The sequence below is a fragment of the Typopeltis vanoorti genome, chromosome 19, assembly GCF_054136105.1.
Source record: "Typopeltis vanoorti isolate ZY-2024b chromosome 19, IOZ_Tvanoo_1.0, whole genome shotgun sequence".
NCBI classification, from domain to species: Eukaryota; Metazoa; Arthropoda; class Arachnida; order Uropygi; family Thelyphonidae; genus Typopeltis; species Typopeltis vanoorti.
The window spans coordinates 78,312,366-78,336,161 of record NC_143567.1 but is presented as its reverse complement, the minus strand read 5'-3'; the positions used below and the strand labels follow the sequence as shown (position 1 = coordinate 78,336,161).

The following is a 23,796-nucleotide window of genomic DNA, read 5'->3' as shown; positions in this document are numbered from 1 at the left end:
CAAGTTTGATATCATGTTTAATACCACTTTCCTTCATAATGTGATCCATATAGATAATGAATAACAGAGGGTATAATGTACATCATTGTGTCACACCACATTTAACATTAAACCATCTTCCTGTACTTCCTTCAATTCTAACTGCTGACTTACAACTCAAATAAAGACTAAGTATTGCTTGATATAATGCCCCATTGACACCATATAACTGTAGCGTATTGAATAGCTTCTCTGTTGGCACCTTGTCATATGCCTTTTTCAGATCTACTAAACTTAAATACAGATCTTCATTATATTCCATGATTTCTCCACTATTTGTCTTAAAGTGAAGATCTGACCCTAACAGCCTCTATTTGGTCGAAGTCCAGCTTGTTCTTCACCAAGTTTTTCTTCCACAATTCTGCACAACCATTTCTCAAGTATACTTGCATAAATCTTAACAGGAACACTCAGTAGGGAAATACCTCTGTAGTTCTCACATTCAGTTTTATTTCCGTTTTTATATATGAGTACTATGAGAGCTCTACTCCAATCATCGGGAATTCATTCCTATGACTAGGCCTTCTAAACTATGTAGTGCAGCCACTGTAAGACTTTTATACCACCAAACTTCGGAATTTCTGGTCAAATATCATCTACTCCTGCTGCCTTTCCACATTTCAAGCCTTTGATGGCTTTTTCTACTTCAAATATGGACATGTATTCAGTTGAGAGTGTTTTTTATCACTGTACTATCACTGCTTGTTTCATTTAGCAATTTTTCGAAGTAATTACTCCATACTTCAAGGATATCTTTTTCTCCCGTTTTCATATCGCCTTTATCATCTCTAACACGAGTTAGAGATGATAAAGGTCTTACAGCACTCTTTCATCCATTTCTAAGCTTTTTCAACAACCTCCAGAATATTTTGCCACCTTCTTGATATTATTTTCAATGTTCTTGCCAAAGTCCTCCCATGACTTTTGTTTAGCTAGTTTTGCACAGTGTTTAGCTTTCTTACATTTGTCTCTGTATTCTCTAAGAACACAAGCTGACTTATTTGCCAGGAACTTTTGATATGCTTTCTTCTTTTCTTCAAGGTTTTCTTCAAGGCTTGCCTCTGAATCTCCAAGGTTTGGTTCCTGTTCTCAAACCCTTTCATTTTTCTACAGTTCACATCTGAGAGCTGCTCAACTTTTATTCTCCTTACAACTTTCTTACATGTAATTCTTTTCAATATGAAATTCAAGTTTATCCTGCTCAAGACTAAATAGTGATCACTTCCAATTTCAAGTCCTCTGTACAATCTGGTGTCCTTCATCAGGGAGAAAACATCACTATCAACAATAACATAGTCAATGAGACTTTTCTTATTCCTTGCCTCTTCTCTCCATGTGAATTTGTGCACATCTTTATGTTGGAACATGGTATTAGTAATAACCCGTCCATGTCCTGAGCAGAAATCAAACAGGTATTTGCCATTATTATTAGCTTTGACCTTTTCTCCAAATTTTCCCAAAATATTTTTGTATGTCTGACAATCATTTCCTGCTCTACTATTTAGATCTCCAACAAGGACCAAATTTTCCTTTTTCATTGTGTCAGTTGCTTTCTCTAAAGCCTCAAAAAATTCTTCCACTTCTACCTTAGTAGAACCTTCTGTGGGACCATAGGCATAAGACTCATTGTCCAGTTCCCCCATTCTCATATTTGCCCACATCACTCTTCTTGAGACTGCCTGTCATTCAAGAAGATTAGCCTCGTATTTAGTGTTGAATACTATGGCTACTCCTTCTTTTCCTTGATTCATTGCCTGAGTATAACATTTTGTATTTATTGCTCAGAAAGATCTCACCAGTTTTTGTCTTTTTTGTTTCAGTCACCTCTATTATGTCGATCTGGTACTTATCCAATTCCTCAGCTAGCTCCATTTTTTTGCCATTAAGGCTTCTTATGTCGATAGTACCGATCTTTAACTCTGGTGATGTTGAGTTGGGGTGTGTTTTCAGATTTGTAGCTGACTTTTTGCTGTTTGCCCTGGTTCCCTGGCGAAAACAAAGGGGGCCTTGTTTAACCAGGCAACGCCCCAGCCAGCATGAAATTTTGTCACATTGTACCATCATTCTGTATTTTGGTTTAAGCCAATAGGAATACAATTTGGTCTGCTAAATCCCAACTTTCCAACCCATCCTCGTTTGTTCAGTATCCAGGTAGATACCCAACACAGTGCACCACGAGAAGGTGAGGAATGGATGTTAGGTCAGAAGCCCTGGTCGGTTCTCGGCATTCCTTTAAAGGCTATGTGGAGGTCTCCTCTCAGTTATACAGCTTTGACCCTTAAGCACCCCATTAAAGATATTAAGAAGTCATATTCTTGGTTTAATCTATTATCCAAGTGTAACTTGCATGTGAAGTAACTCTACGAGCAGGCTATTTGTATATAGAGTCTAATGATTTCAAATCAATTGCTTTAGTGCCCATAATGTAAAGCATACACCCTTTCTTTGCAAAAGGTTAAAAACATCATGCAATGTCTGAGTTCATACAGAAACATGATCAATCGCTTGCTGAAGTTGTCTTTCAATTAACCTCATGTTATGAGAGTGACAGTAAATTGTGAAGTCATCAACTTATAGAGTATTGCCAAAGTGGGAAGAAGCTGTTCAGTGATTGAGTTAATTTTGATAGCAAAAAGTGTCACATTTAAGACAGAGCCTTGGCAAACATCCTGTTCTTGATGATGTGACTGAAATAGTATACTTTCCACTCTGACTTACAATACTCAACTAGACAAAGTTTTCAATAAATACAAGAGGGTGTCCTATGAGACCCATGTAGAGATCTTTTAATATGCCATATCTCCAGATTGTGTCGTAAGCTTTTTCCATGTCAAACAACACTGAAACCAGATGCTTTCAGTTCAGGAATGCATCTCTTACACAAATTTCTAAAGGACCAAATGGTCCAAAGTTGAACGATGTCTTTGAAAGCCACTTTGGGTAATGGAGAGAAGATCGTTGCTTTCTAAATACCAGAGAAGGCTGACATTAACCATTTTTTCTAATAGCTTCCAAAGTCAGTTGGTCAGAGCAATAGATTGATAAGTGTTTGCTTATGTTGGATTCTCCTGGTTCTGGGATAGCAGTGGCAATTGACTTATGCCAAGAATCTGGCAACTCTTCCTCTGTTAGCATTCTGGTGTATATTAAGAGAAAGAGATCCACAGAAAATGATTGAAGATGTTATACCATCTCATAAAGGATGTCATCAGGACCTACTGTGCTGGAGTGAAACAATAAAAGAGCTCTTTTTTTAATTCCTCCTTAACAAATGGCTGATTATACAGCTCAAATCGATTGGTAGAAAAATTTAACTGCAGTTTTTCTTGCAACAACTCAGGTAGTTGGACTAATGCAGTTGCAAGATAAGGTTGCTCTTTCAATATTAAAAGTTCAGGAGGATATGAATCTTGCTGAGATTCTGGCAAAATTTTCTTCCAAAGTGTCTGCAATAGCTTTGGGATCAGCACAACACATCCTTTATGGTCTAAAATAGATAAAATGATGTGTTCTATATCTACCTTTAATTTGTATTTTATCTCACACAATTTTTGCACTGGTCATTTGATTAAATGATGAGGTAAATTGGATCCAAGACTGTTTTTGACTCTGACATCTCTGTGTTGTTCCGTGTTAATCTTTTTTGGCTGTCTAGCATTCTGGGTTCCACCAAGGCTTTGGATAAAGTGCAAATCAAGATGATGATGACGATCTTGGAATGGAGACTGATGCTGCTTGGACAATGCAGTCTGTTACATACTTGACTGCTTCACTGATAGGTGTCTGACTGGATTAGCATTAAATTTTGTAAGATGGGGGGGGGGGGGAGTGTTCCAGTCAACATGGTACATTTTCCATGTGGTAATCTATGTAAAGAAACATGATTCCTGTGAAGACATTGTGCAAAAAACAGGAAAGAGATCGTTTCCATATATATTCTCTTATAAGCAGTGGAAAAATGGAAGGGAAGCAGATTGTAAGATTGATTACAAAATATGAGTGGGTAGGCATATGGAAGAAAGTTTGAAGTCCATTATTCAAAAGGAGAAGTCATTATTGTGAAGGATTCTTTCAATGATTCGACCCTCCTCTATTTGTGTTGGCACTATCCCACAGGGTATTATGACCATTAAAGTCACCCATTAGAAGTATGGGTTCAGGCAGTTGCAAGATAAGGTTATCAAGATCAATTTCATTTAGAGCACTCAGTTATTTGATTTATTTCATATGATGATACAATGGCCATGAGTCCCTTTTACAGGGAAGTATGGCACCATTTCAATCCCCCTATTTTTATCCAGGCTCAGGACCGACATAACTGATGAATCAGACCTATGGCTAAAGGAAGTGTCTTAAGTATTCCTGACTGTGATCTGTGTGTGTTCACGGGGCAAGTTGGTATGTTCTGGGGGACAAAAAACCCGAGTTTCCAGGTGAAACCCACCCCATCTTTGTCTGAGACTGGCTAATTCTCCCCTTCATCGAAAGAGACCAGATAAAGGTTCTTCACATCACGGATGGGAATCAAGCCCATGTTTTTCCAACCAAAAGGCTTCGTCTATACCAACTGAGCTACAGAGGCTCTACAGCACTCAGTGGTAAATAAATTGAACATACTGTAATAAGAAATCCCACAGATAGGCAAATTGCTACTGCTTCCATAGCAGTATTAAAAGCAGTATTAAATCGGATGATGGAAAGAAGTATGAATGCCTACTAAGATAGCTCTTCCTCCATGAGCAGGACCACCTCCAGTTCTGTCCTTGAGTAAAATTTCTTAAAGTAGTCCTCATTGGGTCTTAAGTATGTTTCCTGTACACAGAAACAGAAAGTTTCTGTCTACAGGAACAAAAACTGTAACAAAATCTTGATATCATCAATATTCTGGCAAAACCCATGACAGTTCAACAGTAAAAAGTTTCCTATTGTTTTGGCTTCTTTTACACTGTCTGATTTTCAGGAGGTTGAGAGCTCACCTTTGTCAGGTTTATATTTATCAATTGTTTTGGAGAAGTATGGATAGCCAGTGTCCATCTCTTCCTCTGGTAAAATATTCAATGCATCTGATATGTCAGAGCCAGTTAGCAAGTTTAATTCACTTCAGTGGGGGAATGCCTGGTGGTTTTGTCTTTGAGTGATATCTTTGCCACAATTTTTTTGACAAATGAATTCTCATCGAATGAAACTTTTTTTTGGAGTTGTCTCTGGAGTAAGACCATAGGTCATGCGACTGATGCACTTAACACCTGTCACTCCCTAATCTTTAAGCTCTGAATATATCTCTTCATCTGGAACATCAAGAAGATCCCATTCCGATATATCATATATCTGATATCGATCATCAGGCTTGTAGTTCTGTGAGGATTTGTTTTTATCAGTCTTGGATTTTTTCCCCCTCTTGTTTAAGGAATTGTAGCTGGCCAGTGCCTATTTCTTCCTCTTCAGGGAAGATATCCAAACAAGATCAATCATTCTACTTCGACCAGGGCACGAGCTATTTTAAAGAGAGGGGCAGAGGTATCTATCCCATCTATCAATGGATCTGAAGGTATGTTTTTTATTCTTTGGGTGCATCTTTTTTTTTTTTTTTTTTCCCCCACTAACGGGTTTCACAAAGTGGGATCATTGGCACGTTTTCAGGAATGAGACCATATTTATTTATTATTTTCTAATTTGTAATATGGAAACTACAATGAATCATACCTCTTCAGGGATGATGTAAAATTATGAGGTGGAATAGAAATAAATTTTCATGCCTCCATTGCCATTTCCTTTACTGTTGCTTTCTTATTAGTGTGAGAGGATTTTCACTAGTTGTCATTATTACTGTGTTATACTTTCTTTTCACCTCCTGATACATTATGTTTTCTGCTTGGTCTTGATCTTTTGAGTCTTCTTTTCACCCCTCCTAGGCATGCTCAGTAGCAGTCTGGATGCTCTTTCACAATTAGGGCATTTGTGTGTTTTGGCTTGAAATCTTTATTCTCGTGCTTCTTACTGTCACATTAGGCACAGATGGCAGAACCACAATATGCAGTCTGAGTATGACCGTATTTCTGACATTTGAAGCAGCACAAAGGGTTTGGAATATAGAACTCTAGGGCAACTGAGATAACCTGTGTAACTGATGATGGGGTTTCAGAATGATATTCCTAGTAGGTAATAGAATACCATCCTTACATATGAGAATTTTTCTTATGACTGTCACTCTTCAATCTTTTAATTTGGAGCAAATCTACTCATCAGAATATTAAAAAGATCCCACTCTGATTTTATTCCTCAAGAAAAGTTCAAAGTTTCATGCTTGGTAGATTGATTTTGCATGTAGTTGCTTGACAGGATGTCTCGATAAAAAGATCTTCTGAATGATTTTTTTTTATTTTTTCACAGATTTTGGGAACTTGCAAACCCTTAAATAAAGAAGATAAAGAAGGGAGACATTTTCCCAATTAAATGTTCAACTGTTGCATGTATAATGAGAAAAGAGACTATATTTATAGAAGAAGCAGATGTTTTCTGTTTCTTTTTCTTGTCTGTTAATGTTGCTATGGTTTCTATACTGGGCTTGAGCTTATTGAGGGCTGTGATAAATGTCATAAGGATGAAAGACTACTCAAAAGAAGGGAAAATTCAGCACCAGAGCTTCCCACTCACCATGGAGCCATACATGGAAACATTCATCTGGTAAGCTGAGATTGTGCTTAGTAGTGGACAGCCATACTGGCGCCACAGCAAGCCTTGTGTGTTGTCCTTGGACTATGAGGAAAGAGACCTACTAATAACACTTTTGACCCTTGCAGGCAAATTCATTAATTGACTAATTCAGCCAGGACTGCCCATCTTTAGAGCAAGGGCCAAAATAGTGTCAAATGAACATGATTCCATCCATTTTCAGATGTTCATGAGTTGCAGGTAAGCAGCAAACATGACAGCAGGTCATTTGGATTCCAGTAATGGTAGTATGAAAAATAGGACAATAAAAAGGACTTAGGAGAAGCATAGTAAAGAATGCAGAAAGAAAATAATAGAAAAAAGGCCAGTATTGAGAAGTCCTCCACCATAAGTAGATGTTGCACATGTAGAGGTTTTTTTTGGTAGGAGGAAAGACTCCAACATATTTCCAGAAATGATCCAGAAAATGTTCCTCATATCACAGATGGGATCAAACTAGGCCCTTCCAACCTTTGAAACACATGCCATTATTCAAGTTATATCACAGAGGCATCCATATTAGGGATGAAGATAATTAGCTTAATAATAGTAATTATCATCATCATCAAATTCCTGCCATGTACCTTCAAGGGGTGTACAGGATATGATAGTACTACATGAAAAATTTACATCATTACTAACTTCCTATCTACAATTTTCCTCCAAATCAGTCTGCTACTTGTCAAGACTCCAATATTATCAGATCTTATATTTCTATCGTCTAAGGCACTTTGTACCGTATCAATCCACCTATATCTTGGTCTTCCTCTGGGTCGTTTTCCTGCCAACCTGGCAGAGAACACTTGTTTTGCTAATCTTTCCTCGCCCATTCTGTTTAAGTGACCATACCACCTGAGATTAGCTCTGCTGACGCATTCCTGGATGCTGACAATGTCAAATTCTTTCCTAATATCCTCGTTTTTAACATGATATTGCTATTGATGCCATCTGTTCACGCCTCTAATCTTTCTCAGGACTCTCATATCTGCAGTCTCTAGTCTTTGGTCAAGTGTTTTACTTCTGACCCAGCTCTCAGATCCATAAGTTAAAACTGGTTTGAACACTGTCTTGTATACAGCTAATTTAGTGTTCCGACTAATTTCTCTCTTATTCCACATGAATTTATTCAATTGACTTCCTACCATACCAGCTTTGTTGATTCTGTTGTCTATTTCCATATAAATTTACAATCTTCACTAAAAATTGTGCCTAAGTACCTGAAATGTTTTACTTGTTCCACAGGCTCTCCATTCACAACGCATTTGACATTTTCAACGATTCTACCTATTTTCATTGGCTTTGTCTTTTTATTGCTGACCTTCATACCATATCTATTACAACAGTTATTCAATTTAGTCAGGGAATGTTGCAAACTTCTAGCAGATTTATTTGGAAGTATGACATCGTCTGCATAAAGTAGAGAGCTGACATTAACATCTCCAATTCTGATATCATTTTTAATACCACTTTCCTCCATAATGTGATCCATATAGATAATGAATAACACAGGGGGATAATGTACATCCTTGTGTCAAACCAGATTTAACATTAAACCATCTTCTTCCTCTACTTCCTTCAATTCTAGATATCTTTTTCTCCCGTTTTTATGTCACCATTATCATCTCTAACTCCTTTTACAGCACTCTTTCCTCCATTTCTAAGCTTCTTCAACAACCTTCAGAATATTTTGAAAACCTTCTTGATATTTATTTTCTAAGTTGTTGCCAAAGTCCTCCCATGAATTTTGTTTAGCTAGTTTTACACAGTGTTTAGCTTTCTTACAGTTGTCTCTATATTCTCCAAGAGCACCACTTTTTTTTTTTCTTTCACTGCCTCTTTAACTTCCTGTATCCCCAACGGAGTTCTGATTTTTCTGTTCCTTGCAGACAACCTCACCACATGCCTCTCTGGCTGAATCAATCAGGGTTTTCTTCAAGACATGCCACTGAATCTCCAAGGTTTGTTTCCTGTTATCAAACTCTTTCATTTTTTGTTCAATAAGCTTTGTGTATTTTAGTCTATAGTTCACATCTGAGAGCTGCTCAACTTTTATTCGTTTTAAAACTTTCTTACATGGAACTGGAAGTGATCACTATTTAGTCTTGAGCAGGATAAAACTGAATTTCAAATACTCTGTACACTCTGGTGTTCTGCACCAGGGAGAAAACATCACTATCAACAATAACATAGTCAATGAAACTTTTCTTATTCCTTGCCTCTTCTCTCCATGTGAATTTGTGCACATTTTTATATTGGAACATGGTGTTAGTAATAACCAGTCCATCTCCTGAGCAGAAATCCAACAGATGTTTGCCATTATTATTAGCTTTGCTCTTTTCTCCAAATTTTCCCAAAATATTTTTGTATGTCTCACAATCATTTCCTACTCTGCTATTTAGATCCCCAAGGACCAACTTTTCCTTTTTCATTGTGTCAGTTGCTTTTTCTAAAGCCTCAAAAAATTCCTCCACTTCTACCGTAGAACCTTCTGTGGGACCATAGGCACAAATAAGTCTCATTGTCCAATTCCCCACTCTGATATTTGCCCACATCACTCTACTTGAGATTGCCTGTCATTCAAGAAGATTAGTCTCATATTTTGTGTTGAATACTATGGCTACTCCATTTTTTCCTTGATTGTTATTGCCTGAATATAACATTTTGTATTTATTGCTTAGAAAGATCTCACCAGTTTATGTTTTTTTTTGTTTCAGTCACCCCTATTATGTCGATCTGGTACTTCTACTCTAATTCCTCAGCTAGCTCCATTTCTTTGCTATTCAGGCTTCTTATGTTGATAGTACCGATCTTTAACTCTGGTGATGTTGAGTTGGGGTGTGCTTCCAGATTTGTTCCAGTTGCTGACTTTTCGCTGTTTGCCCTGGTTCCCTGACGAAAACAACAGGGGGCCTTGTGTAACCGAGCGACGCCCCAGCCGGCATGAAATTTTGTCTTAAATTTCTGTCTTCTAAGACACTTTTTACTGTATTAATCCTGTATTAATTTTTGTTAGCATTCAGGAATGTGTTAGCAGAGCTGACACATTCCTGAATGATGTCATATTATTCTTTATTATTAGTATCTTGTATATAATTTACTATATATCTCTAATTATACCTGTCATTTAATTATTTTTCTGCTCTATTTTGCATGTATTCCTACCTTCCGAAATCTATATTCCTTTCACCTGAGAGCAATGGAAATATTTATTTAGATTTTTCAACTGTGCCATCCATGCCTCGATATGATGCATGAAATATAGCACTTCCAGTAGGTTACTAAATCTTTCACAACAAAATTACTTTATCGTCCCCAAGTTATCAATTTGCTTTGCAGTCTTGACCCTTTACTCACTTACTATTTATACCAACGCTTCCCACTTAGGTTCGATTTTATTTAGAATCAATGCATTGCAATTAAAAATATGATCAGGCAAAAACTCTGCTTAAATGCAACATAGGATTTAATAGTCAACAAATAGGCATATTTTTTACACTAGAAGACAGGGGATGATCCTCTGTAATTCTCAAAAAAACTCTAAAACAAACATGCATATATCTCTACTTCAATTAATACAAGGCACACATCATGTTATCTGTCTAGCTTAAGGAAATAACATCAACAGACTTCTCAATACTTGAATAATCAGTGTTAAGGACATGTTACGATCAATATAACAATTTGTAAAGTTAGTTAAGAAAAACCATACATGATTATATACAGGTATTAGATTAAATCATAACCCAAAATATTTCCTAGGAATTAGCTATACTTATTCTTAGATGCAATCATCAAATTCCAGACAGAACAAGTCTCTAAAAGATACTCAGGCTATTAATGTCCCTCTTACATGAATTTTTCAGTTTATTAACCTATCCTTATAATGTCACACAGTCTAAATAAAACAATATTTTAACTCACACAGGCTATCTTCAGTTAGGTTGCATTCTCCAATTCAGCTGGTTGCGACTTCCTATGTTTCCTTTTCTTCGTCTCGGGTTTTAGATCTTTCTTCTTTCAGGTCCTTGGGTTACCGGCAATTCATCAGGTTGGCTTGCAGGATGTGGGTGACGATTCATCGGCGTGTTAACACACTGGCGAAGGGTCGCGAATTGTCAGGGCCTTCACAGACTCAGATAAGTGGAACAGCTCACGGACAAGTTTGGCTGCTCCTCGGCTGTTCGTCCCTTGGTCATCTATGCTTCTGGGCTAATGATGGCTTGCAGCATTTTTCTCCTTCTAACCACCGGCTTCCTCCTTGACACATCACGGCTTCACTCTAAGCTTTTCTATCACATTGTCTCATCATATGCTCGGTTCTACTCTATGTGTAATCCCCCTAATAATCCCCGTATCCATAGAAGTCCCGTCTTATATTCCATGAGTTCCGAAACTCTGGGTTCAGTTTTCTAAACCCCATGCACTCCTTACATACACTTACACGAACCCCTTACGTTATCATATGATTCCTGGTTCTGGAACTTTCAACAAGCCCTTTCTTCTCCGTCTTCGTGTTCTAATCTGATTAAGTCGGCTAACAGAACATTCGTTTGAATATTGCCAACCCCCCTTTCTGCATTGACCTTGAGGTTACTTAGGGTCGAACTTGTAAACAAAATTACAAAAGGGCTTTCTGACTGTAGGGCGTTTCCTTTAGCCTTGACAATTTTCTTTTGTTTTTCAAAGAGATAGCTAATACCCGTTGGGCTGTACACATGCTACATACAAAACTGAATACTAAAGAAAAATATTATTTACAGGTATTCTGGGTTTTGCCTATCTGTAAAAACTTGATGTACTTGTTATGCAAGAAATTCTTGTTGCATCGAATTTTTACACGCTCCCTTAATCTTTCTCAGAGCTCATATATGTGGTCTCCAGTCTTTGATCTTATTTCTAACCTAGCTATCAGATTGATAGGTTAAAATTGATTATACAGCTAGTTTAGTGTTTTAACTTATTTCTCTCTAATTCAAGATAAATATATTCAGCTGACGTCCTACCATACAGCTTTTCCAATTCTGTTGTCAATTTCCATATTTAATTTGCAATTTTCACTAAAAATTGTGCCTGAAATAGCTGAAACTAAATTTTTACTTGTTCTATAGGTTCCATAAGTGGTATTAAACCTGAATTAAAATGGGAGATTACAATATTTTTAATAGCAGGTTTAATATCACCTTCATAATGTAATCCATATAGATGATGAATAACGGTAGAAATAATGTCTCACACATGATTTAACATCACACTATCTTTCTGTACATCCTTCAATTCTAATTGCTAACTTACAACTCCACTATGTATTGATTGATATAATATTCCATTTACACCATACAACTGTAGTGCTGAACAGCTTTCCTCTTGGCACCTTGTCATATGTCTTTTCAGATCTACAAAAGTCAAATATAAATCCTTGTTATATTCCCATGATTTCTCAACGATTTGTATTGAAGTGAAAATCTAGTTCTGACAATCTCTATTTTGCCTCTATCCAGCTTATTCTTCACCAAGCCTCCCTTCCACAATTCTTCTTAACTGTTTCTCAAGTATATTTGCATATATCTTCCCAGGAACAGTCATTAGAGAAATACCTATGCAATTCTCACATTCAGTTTAATTTCCCTTTTTATAGATGGGTGCTATGACAGCACTACTCCAATCATCTAGAATTCAACCCTCTGACCAGGCCTTCATTATTATGTGGCGCAGCATTGTAAAACTTTTATGCATCCATATTTGATGTCAAATTCCATCTACTCCTTTCCACGTATCAGGTTTGTGATGGCTTTTTTCACTTCAAGTATGGATATGTATTCCTGACTGTTGGGTGTTTTCTACCACTATGCTGTCACAGCTTGTTTCATTTAGCAATCTTTCAAAGTAATTACTCCATACATCCAGAATAACTTTATCTTTAAGTTTCATGTCACCTTTATCATCTCTGATTCTTTTTACTGTACTCTTTCCTCCATTTCTTATCTTTTTCAATAGCATCCAGAATGTTTTGCCACCTTCCTGATATTTGTTTTCTGTGTTCTTACCAGTCTTCTTCTAAACATGGATTTTGTTTAGCTAATTTTACACAGTGCTTGTTTTCTTACATTTTTCTCAATATTCTCTAAGAGCACAAGCTGACTTATTTGCCAGGAACTTTTGATATGTTATCTTCTTCTTTTCCTTGACTGCCCCTATTAACTTACTGAATCCAGCATGGAGTTCTGATTTTTTTCTATCCTTGCAGATAATCTCACAACACGTCCCTTTGGCTGAATCAATGTTTCCTTCAGGGCTTGTCACCGAATCTCCAAAGTTTGTTTGTTGTTTTCAAACTCTTTCATTTTTTTCTTGAATAATGTTTGTGTATTTTAGTTTACCGTTCATCTCTGAAAGCTGCTCAACTTTGATTAATTTTAGAACTTTCTTACACCTCTTCTTTTCGATATGAAATTCAATTTTATCCTGCTCAAAACTAAATGATCACTTTCAATTTCAAATCTTCTGTATACTCTTGTGCCCTGAACCAGTGGGAAAACATCACTATCAACAATAACACAGTTATTACTTGCTGCTTCTCTCCATGTGAATTTTTGCTCATTTGGAAAGTGGTGTTAATAATAAGTAGTCCACATCCTGAATAGAAATCCAGCAGGTACTTATCATTATTATTAGCTTTTCTCTTTCCTCCAAATTTTCCCAAAACATTCTTATATGTTTGATAATCATTTCCTACTCTATTTAGATCTCAACAAAGACCAACTTTTCTTTTTTATTGTGTTGACTGTCTTCTCTAATGCCTTGAAAAATTCTTCATTTCTTTCTTAGTAGAACCTTCTGTAGGACCACATACACAAATAAGTCTCATTGTCCCGTTCCCCATTCTGATATTTGCTAACATCACTCTAACTGATATTGCCTGCCAATCAAGATTATCTTTTTAGTTGAATACTATAGTTACTCCTCCTTCTCCTTGATTGTTATTATCTAAATATAACATTTTGTATTGTTGCCTAGAAAGATCTCACTTGTTTATGGCGTCTTTGTTTCAGTCACACCTATTATGTCTATCTGGTACTTATCGAATTCTTCTACTAGTTATATTTCTTTTCCATTGATGATTATGTTGATAGTAGCAATCTTGATCTCTGCTGATATTGAGTTGGGATGTGTTCCAAACTTTGTTCCTGTAGCTGATTTTTTGCTGTTCATCCTGGTTCCCTGACAAAAACATGACAATTTGTAAGGAGAGACACAAAATGAAATTTTTGTCTCTCTCCTTACAAATTACTTGTCATGGTGGATTAATTCTATACATTGGTTACACTTTAATTAGCCATCAGAAAACAAAATCATTTGCACAACCTAAGCAACTCCTAATAAATAAGAATTTAACTTAAATTAAGGGGATATTAAATCCCACATAGTTTTAAAACCGAATAAGAAACTCAAAGATTGGAATCAGAGAGTTTCTTGCCGAATATAGTAAACTATAAAGTATCGGCGACACTAGCGTTAGCCAATGCAAGTGATCCTAGTACGTAGTACAATACCAGACGACTCGTTGCAAAGGTGGGGGGAAGTTCAGATCGCTATTCTTAGGTATTTTCCATAATGTAAAAACACATTTCCTAGGAAATGTATGCTGTTATTACATTATGGAGGGAGGTCACTACCCAGACCGGTTTCAGCCTTTTTTGAGGCTTCATCAGTGAGTAGCTAGACCTAATACCAAAGTGTATAGCGAAAAGAACTTATATACTCTGCGAACGAGTTTTCCAAACAGGTGCAACCATTAAGTTACTTAAGTATAAAGAGCTAATAAGCTTCATTTCGGCAATGAAAACATTACTTAAATTAAGGGGATATTAAATCCAACATAGTTTTAAAACCGAATAAGAAACTCAAAGATTGGAATCAGAGAGTTTCTTGCCGAATATAGTAAACTATAAAGTATCGGCAACATTAGCGTTAGCCAATGCAAGTGATCCTAGTACGTAGTACAATACCGGACGACTCGTTGCAAAGGTGGGGGGGGAGTTCAGATCGCTATTCTTAGGTATTTTCCATAATGTAAAAACACATTTCCTAGGAAATGTATGCTGTTATTACATTATGGAGGGAGGTCACTACCCAGACCAGTTTCAGCCTTTTTTGAGGCTTCATCAGTGAGTAGCTAGACCTAATACCAAAGTGTATAGCGAAAAGAACTTATATACTCTGCGAACGAGTTTTCCAAACTCGTTCGCAGCGTTCGAGGTAGTGACCTCCCTCCATAATGTAATAACAGCATACATTTCCTAGGAAATGTGTTTTTACATTATGGAAAATACCTAAGAATAGCGATCTGAACTTCCCCCCACCTTTGCAACGAGTCGTCCGGTATTGTACTACGTACTAGGATCACTTGCATTGGCTAACGCTAGTGTCGCCGATACTTTATAGTTTACTATATTCGGCAAGAAACTCTCTGATTCCAATCTTTGAGTTTCTTATTCGGTTTTAAAACTATGTGGGATTTAATATCCCCTTAATTTAAGTAATGTTTTCATTGCCGAAATGAAGCTTATTAGCTCTTTATACTTAAGAATTTAATATATGCAAAGATCTAGAAGAAAAGATGGTAGCAAACAGAGAGCAGAATGAGAAGAACTACAAGTAATTTGGAAGCTGTGTGTGTGTGTGTGTGTGTGTGAGAGAGAGAGAGAAAAAACAATTATTATTAACTTGCTTCAAGCTATCTAAAGTTCCAAAATTCTATAATAAGAGCTTTGTTATCTCTGTGAAAACAAAAATAATCAAATTACCTCCAATTCACTTGATGTTCTCATCCATTTTTCTACTTCTTCTAATAAAGCAGCTTGATCTGCAGATGTCTGTTGAGATATTCTAATTTTTTTATCCTTTGGCAGAAAATGAACTTGATGGCTGAAAAAATATAAGATGCAGTTGATGTCACATGCAGAATTAATGTGAAGTCACAAAATCATTTTGGAGATAGACAGGGGGAAAATACTAATTTAAAGACAAAATTCAACTTGGAATAAAACTGTTTTAACCAAAAACACAAACTTTACAAATTTCTATAGCACTTTTGTGTATAAGGTATTTCTTTTCTTTCCTTTATTTTTATTATTTTTTTAAAATTTTTGCTGATATTATTTCCTTTTTGTCATTTTACAAGAATCCATTCAAAAGTTTTACACACTAACTATATTCTTGTTGTTAAATAAAACATTTATTTAACATAACAGATTTAGAGGGCTTCAATATAATCTCTATTCTCTCTTATGACTACTATCAAACATTTTGGGCAAGTCATATTCCTGTCAGTAAACTGTTTGTTAGATATCCGATAAGTTGATTCACTGCAAGAAACCTCTTTAATGGTAGTGCAGCAATTTCCACAAAGTAATTCTTCAGTTTAGAGAACATATCAAAGTCTGAAGGGCTCATGTCTGTGTCAACTCTTTATGAATAGGTGGCCCTGCACTGTCTTTAAAATGAGGAATTTTATGACATTTTACTGTAGCTACAAACAAGTCTTTTGTTTCAAAAGTTTTGGTACAAGCTGTCTTGCAAGAACTACCTGTAATATACTGCTATCACAGTCATAACCTTTAATTGTTAATACTAACATTTTTTTTTGGATAAGGAGAGATTGTTTCCACTGTGAAGACTGACATTTGGGTTCTGGTTCAAAATCTCATACTGTTTTAATTATTGTATCAATTCTGTTCAAAAACTGTTTGTCCTTCAGTCTCATAAGGGGTCACTAGGTGGCGAAAAGAGAACTGTCTTTGTCGAGACTGCTGTGAAAAGATAAGTTTAAAATTTAAAACCATGTGTGTGGCATTAGTAATAATTAGTTTTTTAAATATTGTTGTATGATAGTTGTGATTGGCAGGTAGTGTTCGGTGTTGTACTAATTCTGCATTTATTACATTTTTTTTATTTCTTGTGTGCAGCTTTGAGCGTGAGTAAAACTGTGGTGAAACACAAGATTGTGCAAAAGATGTATGCAAGTGACATGGATTTTTTGAATATGGTGGGATGCCATGAATGCAGTATGTATGCTTGGGAAAAAATTGAAGATATTTATGTGGAGAGGAAAAAATAGGAGAGATGAGAGACTTTGGGTGTGTAAGAAGTGCAGTATACTTATGGATTATGAGATATCATTGATGTAAGTGGTAGTGGGTAAAAGATCGTGGATGTAGCTATGGGAGTAAGCAAAGCACACAGTATGACTGAGTACTTGAGTGCTAATAGTAAGACAGTGAACGAAAGCGGATGAGTTAGTGATGTTGATTGGTAAGACAGCATGTGTAGATAGCAGCAAGTAACAGTGGTGAGAGGCAGGACAGCAGACATGTAGTGAAAATGCAAGTTGCATAAATGGCACTGAAACACTAATTGAAAATATGAAAGTGGAGTTGGTAAAGATGAGGCAAGAGATTAAACATAAAGAATGAAGAGAATTACAGATTTGCATGGGAATGTGAGTAAGAATGGAACAAAAGATTTGAAAGAAATTTGACAAATTTGAGAGCTGCAATGTATGGGGATTCAATGATAAGAGGTGTGGTGAATGAAAAGGTGCACAAGGTCTGTTTCCCAGGAGGTAGAATGAGAAGGATGGTTGAAGCATTGGATAAGAGGAGTACAAGAGCAAAAGATGTTGGCACAAATGATTTGACTGGTAACAAGAAGAATGTAAAGAGGGATATCATGAGACTGTTAAGGAGAGTGAAAGATAACAGTGTGATAGGTAAGGTAGTCAGTGTGTTGTCCAGGTATGATAATGATGAATGCGTGGATAGGCTTATGTGTTCATCACACATGTTGAATTGGATTTAAACAGTATTGATGCGAACACAGATTGATAAGAAAATAACTATTAAAAGCTAATATTTCGCTGGTATTATATCCAGCATCTTCAGAGCACACAAACAAAGTTTGTTACAAATGTGAGACAACTACAATTCGGTGTAACAGTGGGGCTAGTACAAGTAACTGCAGCGTGCAACACAAGACTAAAGTCCTAATACAATGCCATCTAAGTTATATATATATATATATATATATATTAGGATAACCAAGTTATTTTATAAACTTGGTTATTTTAACTCCTAATACCAAGTATGCAAACAATTAAATTTGTGCCTGAAACAAAGTTCAAGTCTAAAGATGGTATAACACCAGGGCAACTCACTGTAAAGGTGGGTAAAGCTCTGATCACTATTCTTAGTATTTTCCCATAATATAAAGCACATCTCACTAGAAGATGTATACTGCAATGCATTATGGGTGGGGTCACTACCCAGACCGGTTTCAACCATTTTTGAGGTCTCCTCGGTGAGTAGCTAGACCCTAAATACCAAGGTTATAGTAAATACCAAAGTTATTATTACACACACACACACACAAAGTAGTCCAAAGTTTTGAAAAAAATATAGTAATCCAAAGTTTTGAAATAAATAGAATTAAAATAAATAAATATTAATTTGGTCTTAGGATGACTGTCTCCCAAATGTTTGGTAGATTTATACAGCCATACTTGTTAAGGTTTGGAGTATGTTTTAAGGCTTCGGTTGATTCCAGGAACAACCTCTCTGACTTGTAGAAGCTCTTGTGCAGTACTTTTGTTTTTTTCCAGTTGATCCTGTGTGCTGGGGTATCCAAAGCATGGTCTTCCAGACCCTGCTTGGTATGCTTCCAATTGTGTTCTCAATCTTTCTGTCAATATCATCATCACCTTACCAAGGTAACTTATGACTTGTCAAAGCAATTGTTCTATTATTTTTACATTCTAGCTAATTTCCTTTCATGTATAATGTCACTAATATCAATTTCACACACCTCTGGCATTTTCCCTTCCTTCCAAACCATATTACATAGTTGTTGCATTTCTGTAACCATACTTTTGCCACCATATTTAATCATTTCTCCAGTTATGTTATCATTACCAGTGTTACACCTGATATCTTAGGAATATAGTATTCTCAGCTATCATGGTGTAACATGAAGAATAAATATCATAAATTAAAACCCCTGTATAAAAAAATGAATTATTTAATGGAAAATTTCTTGCATCCAGTAATATGTGTAAAACGTAAGGGTTGTTGTTAAAGTAGCTGATAAAGGAAGGAATGTATTAATATTGTAATACGACTTAAAATAAGGAATTCTAACTAAATAAGTAGCTAACAAAGGAAAGTATAGATTAATATTGTAATACGATTAAAAATGAGAGAGTTAAGTAAATAAGTAGAAATGGGTGAGTCATAAAATACGTTATGTGAGAGATTAAGTTATTAAGTAGAATTCATAGAAAAAGTTTGAAAGGGGATTAAGTCAGGCTAGCACAAGAAAAGCAAAGCTATCGCTTAGGGCCGATCCCCGGATTGAAACATTGAGAACGGGCTTGCCGATCAAATGACATTTGGCGAGAAAACGCCACCCTAATTGGTCGATGATTAAAAAACAAGTAGAAGGAGGAGAAAGGAAGTAAGAAAAGGTGCCGTTAGGGTAGCAGCTATAAAAGGGTTGGTAACCCACGGAGGAGGACCTTTTTTGGATAGTCGCTTTTGGCCTTGGAGTTTGGTTTTGGTTCCGGTGGAGTTCACGGGGTTTTCCTGAGTGGCGACAGGGGTGATATCTCCTCGTCACAACACGGAAACGAAAGTGAGCGGGATTTCGATTCCCGTTTTCCCGAGTAGGAAGCAAAGAAAAAATTGCCATAGAGTCCTAGAAGAGGAGGGATCTTCTTCGTTTCAACGTTAGTGATAACTACGCAAAGCAGAAAGCTGTAAAGAGATCGATGTCCTCGTTGCTAATAGTAGAGCAAACATATGTGTGTTAAAGTATTCCAGAGTTACGAGAAGTTATACCAGAGGTTCGTTTGGAAAAGAATAAAGGCCCATACGAAAAGCTCAAGAAAGGTACTGTAAATCATAACCTATGTTAGCTAGAAATTTGTCTGTGAAAAGTATCGTGATTCCAATATAGAACTGTTGAAGTTATACTAGGACTTTAGTATATGATAGAATGTGTTATGTGTAGATTGACTAGTGTTAAAGATTTGTGAATGATTAAGAGTCCTAAGGTATTTTTGCATGTCTGTTATATTGCACAAGATATTTAAATGACATATTTGTGTGTTAGTGCAAATAACGGCATAACGGAATAGTGTGAATTAAGTAATTACGTATCCTAAGAATTGAATGCCTAATGTAATGTATAAAATAATTGAAATGTCACAAGTATGTGTTAGTAGTGAATGATTTGTTAATCTACTTCAGTATGAATAATCAGATAGTGTGAATTGATCTAATTTGTTCACATCAGGTGAATTTATGAATTAATGTGTATGGAGGCATAATCACAAATAGCCATATTGCTTGTAATAATTAATGTTAGTCTATAAGTATTTTAGTTCAGTACTTGAATTGTACCATGTTTAGAAACTTAATAAACCTTTTGTTCAATGATAAAAGAGTTGTCTGATGTTGCTAATCCAATGCACTGCTTAAAATCATCGTACCTAATCACGCGGGAAAATTTAATGTTGAGGAAAGAGATTAAGAGTCACGACTGCAATAATATTTAAATACTAAGAGATATATTCGAGAATGACTTTCTCCCTATTTATGACAACATAAATGGTGCAGTTGATAACCACTTGAAAATATTGTACTTAGTCACGCGGAAAATTTAAGTTGAGATTCGAGTTAAGTGTCACGACTGCAATAGTTACACTTAAAGATATATTTGAGTTCTTTCTCCTTGTTTATGTATGTAATATCCTAAACTAATTATCCCAAAAGGCGCAGTATAAATACAAATATTAGGGGTACTACGGGGAGCAATAACTTAGATATTGGTATAAGTTTTGGTAAAATCTCGGGCATAGAAGTTAGAAGAATATAGATAAAAGGAATTTGTAAGATTGGAGTAGAAATCGTAAATTGGGACACAACACCAGGACTTATGTTTTAGCCATCCTATTGCTTTTTCTAGCTCTACTCTTAAAATGTCCATGTCATACTCATTACCTGGCGATGATATCTGCTTCAAGTCTTCAATCAGTTTCCCAACTCCATCTAAATCTAGTTTTTCTTCATATAGCTCACTATAGTATCTTGTCCACTACTGTACAATTTTATCTTTATTCATCAGTACTTTGCCTTTTTCATCTTTAATTGTGATCTGTTTTGAGATCTACATTTGAGATAACAATCTACATTTGGAAATGTAGATTGTTAATTTTTTGTAAAAATGAATGCCGTTCTGGCTTTGTATGTTATACTCAACTGTGTTAAATAGACTGTATTATAAGCTAACTTATTATTTTCAGCCCATTATTTTAACTTAACAAACATGTATCTACATGTATAAAGGGATTCAAATTTGGTGCATGTGCTCTACTGTTCTATTGTTCAAATTCCTTACTGTTGTTCTTTGTTCCCACTGATGTCTTAGGATATCTAAGATGAAATATTTGTAAAATAAATATAATTTTCTACTGTAGCACATGTGCGATGGTATAATTATGGAAACTCCACAGGTCTCACTATACAAGAGTCTTATTCCTGCATAGAGATTTTGAAAGTTTATTTTTCACTTGGTTAGAGTATAATAAAATTAGTTTAATCCTTTATCCAAGTGTGAGCAAACAAAGTTTGTGCCTGAAAGTATCTTCAGGACTGGGGTAAGGTGGTACAACACCAGGGCAACTCGTTGCAAAGGTGGAGAAAGCTACCAACACTCCTATCTCAGTATCTCCCATAATGCAAAATACATCTCCTTGCAGATATGTATAATGTTATGCATTAAGGGAAGGGCCACTACCCAGACCTAGTTTCGATCTTTATTGAGGTCTCTTCAGTGGGAGCCAGGCCCAAGTGAAGATACCAGGCAGAAGCATTAGCAGGTCATCTCTACCTATAGGAATTGCCAAATGGTGGCCCTTCCCTTAATGCATAACATTAGACATATCCACAAGGAGATGTGTTTTGCAATATAGGAGATACTGAGATAGAAGTGTTGGTAGCTTTCTCCACCTTTGCAACGAGTTGCCCTGGTGTTGTACCACCTTACCCTGGTCCTGAAGATACTTTCAGGCGCAAACTTTGTTTGCTCACACTTGGATAAAGGATTAAACTAATTTTATTATACTCTAACCAAGTGAAAAATAAACTTTCAACATCTTTCTCTAAATCCAGAGTAATTTATTAAAAAAAGGGTGGCACACCATTTGGCAATTCCTATAGGTAGAGATGACCTGCTAATGCTTCTGCCTGGTATCTTCACTTGGGCCTGGCTCCCACTGAAGAGACCTCGATAAAGGTCGAAACTAGTCTGGGTAGTGGCCCTTCCCTTAATGCATAACATTAGACATATCTGCAAGGAGATGTGTTTTGCATCATAGGAGATACTGAGATAGGAGTGTTGGTATCTTTCTCCACCTTTGCAACGAGTTGCCCTGGTGTTGTACCACCTTACCCCAGTCCTGAAGATACTTTCAGGCGCAAACTTTGTTTGCTCACACTTGGATAAAGGATTAAACTAATTTTATTATCCTGCATAGAGAGACTACAGCATAGAAGAGCAATCTACTATGAAAGCTACAACTGAAACAGAGTAAGCTTGAGTGAGCAAGAATCTAATTTAAAAAACAAAAAAAAATGCAGACATATGAAATTAATATCAACCTTTGCTAAGATAAAATAAGTTATTAAATCACCAGGTGCTAACAAAATGTATACTAAAGCCAGCCATTCCTTAACCAAAAAGGTTAAGGAATGGCTGGCTTTAGTATACATTTTGAGTTTCAAAAAGGAATTTGCTTTAAATATTATAAAAACATCAGAAATGGACGATGTAGATTTGTCAACAACTATAAGTCCTAATTTATTAAATATGGTTATTAATATCTCAAAAAATACAGGCACAAGAGCCCTTGGAAAAAAGTACAGTAGATATTAATAAGAAATATACAACCCTACTAAATTGACTGCAGAAAAACACATCCAAATTACCCACAGATAAGTAGGTAGTTAAATCTATCTGGATGCTCACTAACAAATTTAATGTCCTAGCACTAGGCCATAAGTTTGCTATTTCACCCAAATGAATTCCCTATCTCGAATGTATTGAGGTCGGCAAACTCATTTATGATGCAGAAGCACTGAAACGAATATACCACCGTCTGAGTTGAAATCTCACAAGTCTTTAAAATGCAAATGCAATATTGTTATCACAAAACATGACAAAGGGAGCACCACAGTAGTCCTAGACTCTAGATTCGATGAACGTAAAATGAAATGCCTCCTATGATATTGGAATACATACTCTCAGATTAATTAAGATATTACAGAAAGCTAACTTAATAAGCTACTGGACAAAATGACATCAACAGACCAAGAAACTATTAAAAAAACTCAGAACCTACCATGCAAAATTCTCCCCAGAATATATGAAGCACCAAAATTACACAAAAGCAATTGTCCACTTAAGCCTATTGTGGATTCCATAGGCAGCCCCACCTACAAAGTCTTAAGATTTCTGTCAATCATTCTCTGTCCTCTCATTGGCCACTTAGAGCTTTTACAATAAAAAATTTGTAAAACCATTAACCTTGTGCAAAATTCCATAGAATTTTGCACAAGAACACAAGATAGTAAATTGACATCTTCAGATAAGTTTCATGCTGAAACAATACACATTCTAGCCCAAAAAATTCTAGCAGACATAGCAGACCTATTCAAATTCACAATCACATCTGGATACTTCACATGGAAAGAACAACTATACCAACTAGTGGAAGGAACTGTGATGGGGCTCACTACTATCACCTAACCTAGCAAAGCTTTATCTAAAACATCTGTAAGAAAGAATCTCTGCTCTTGACCCCAAACCATCTATTTGGCTACGTTACATAGATTACATACATGCAGTATAGAATCACACAGAGACCTAGAACTCCATTCATTTTCACAAAAAATTAACAAATTTACATCCCTGAATTACAATTCACATTAGAAA

The 23,796-nt window shown here is 36.0% G+C and overlaps 1 protein-coding gene across 1 annotated transcript in view; it reads right to left on the bottom strand.

The window, feature by feature from the left end:
• The window catches only part of LOC150096275 (centrosomal protein of 78 kDa-like), a 249,593-nt gene that overhangs the window by 31,408 nt on the left and 194,389 nt on the right, over nucleotides 1-23,796 (bottom strand). Inside the window, exon 11 of the mRNA XM_090409311.1 lies at nucleotides 15,555-15,675. Coding sequence (XP_090265437.1) covers nucleotides 15,555-15,675 — 121 coding nt within the window. The remainder of the gene's footprint in view (nucleotides 1-15,554; nucleotides 15,676-23,796) is intronic.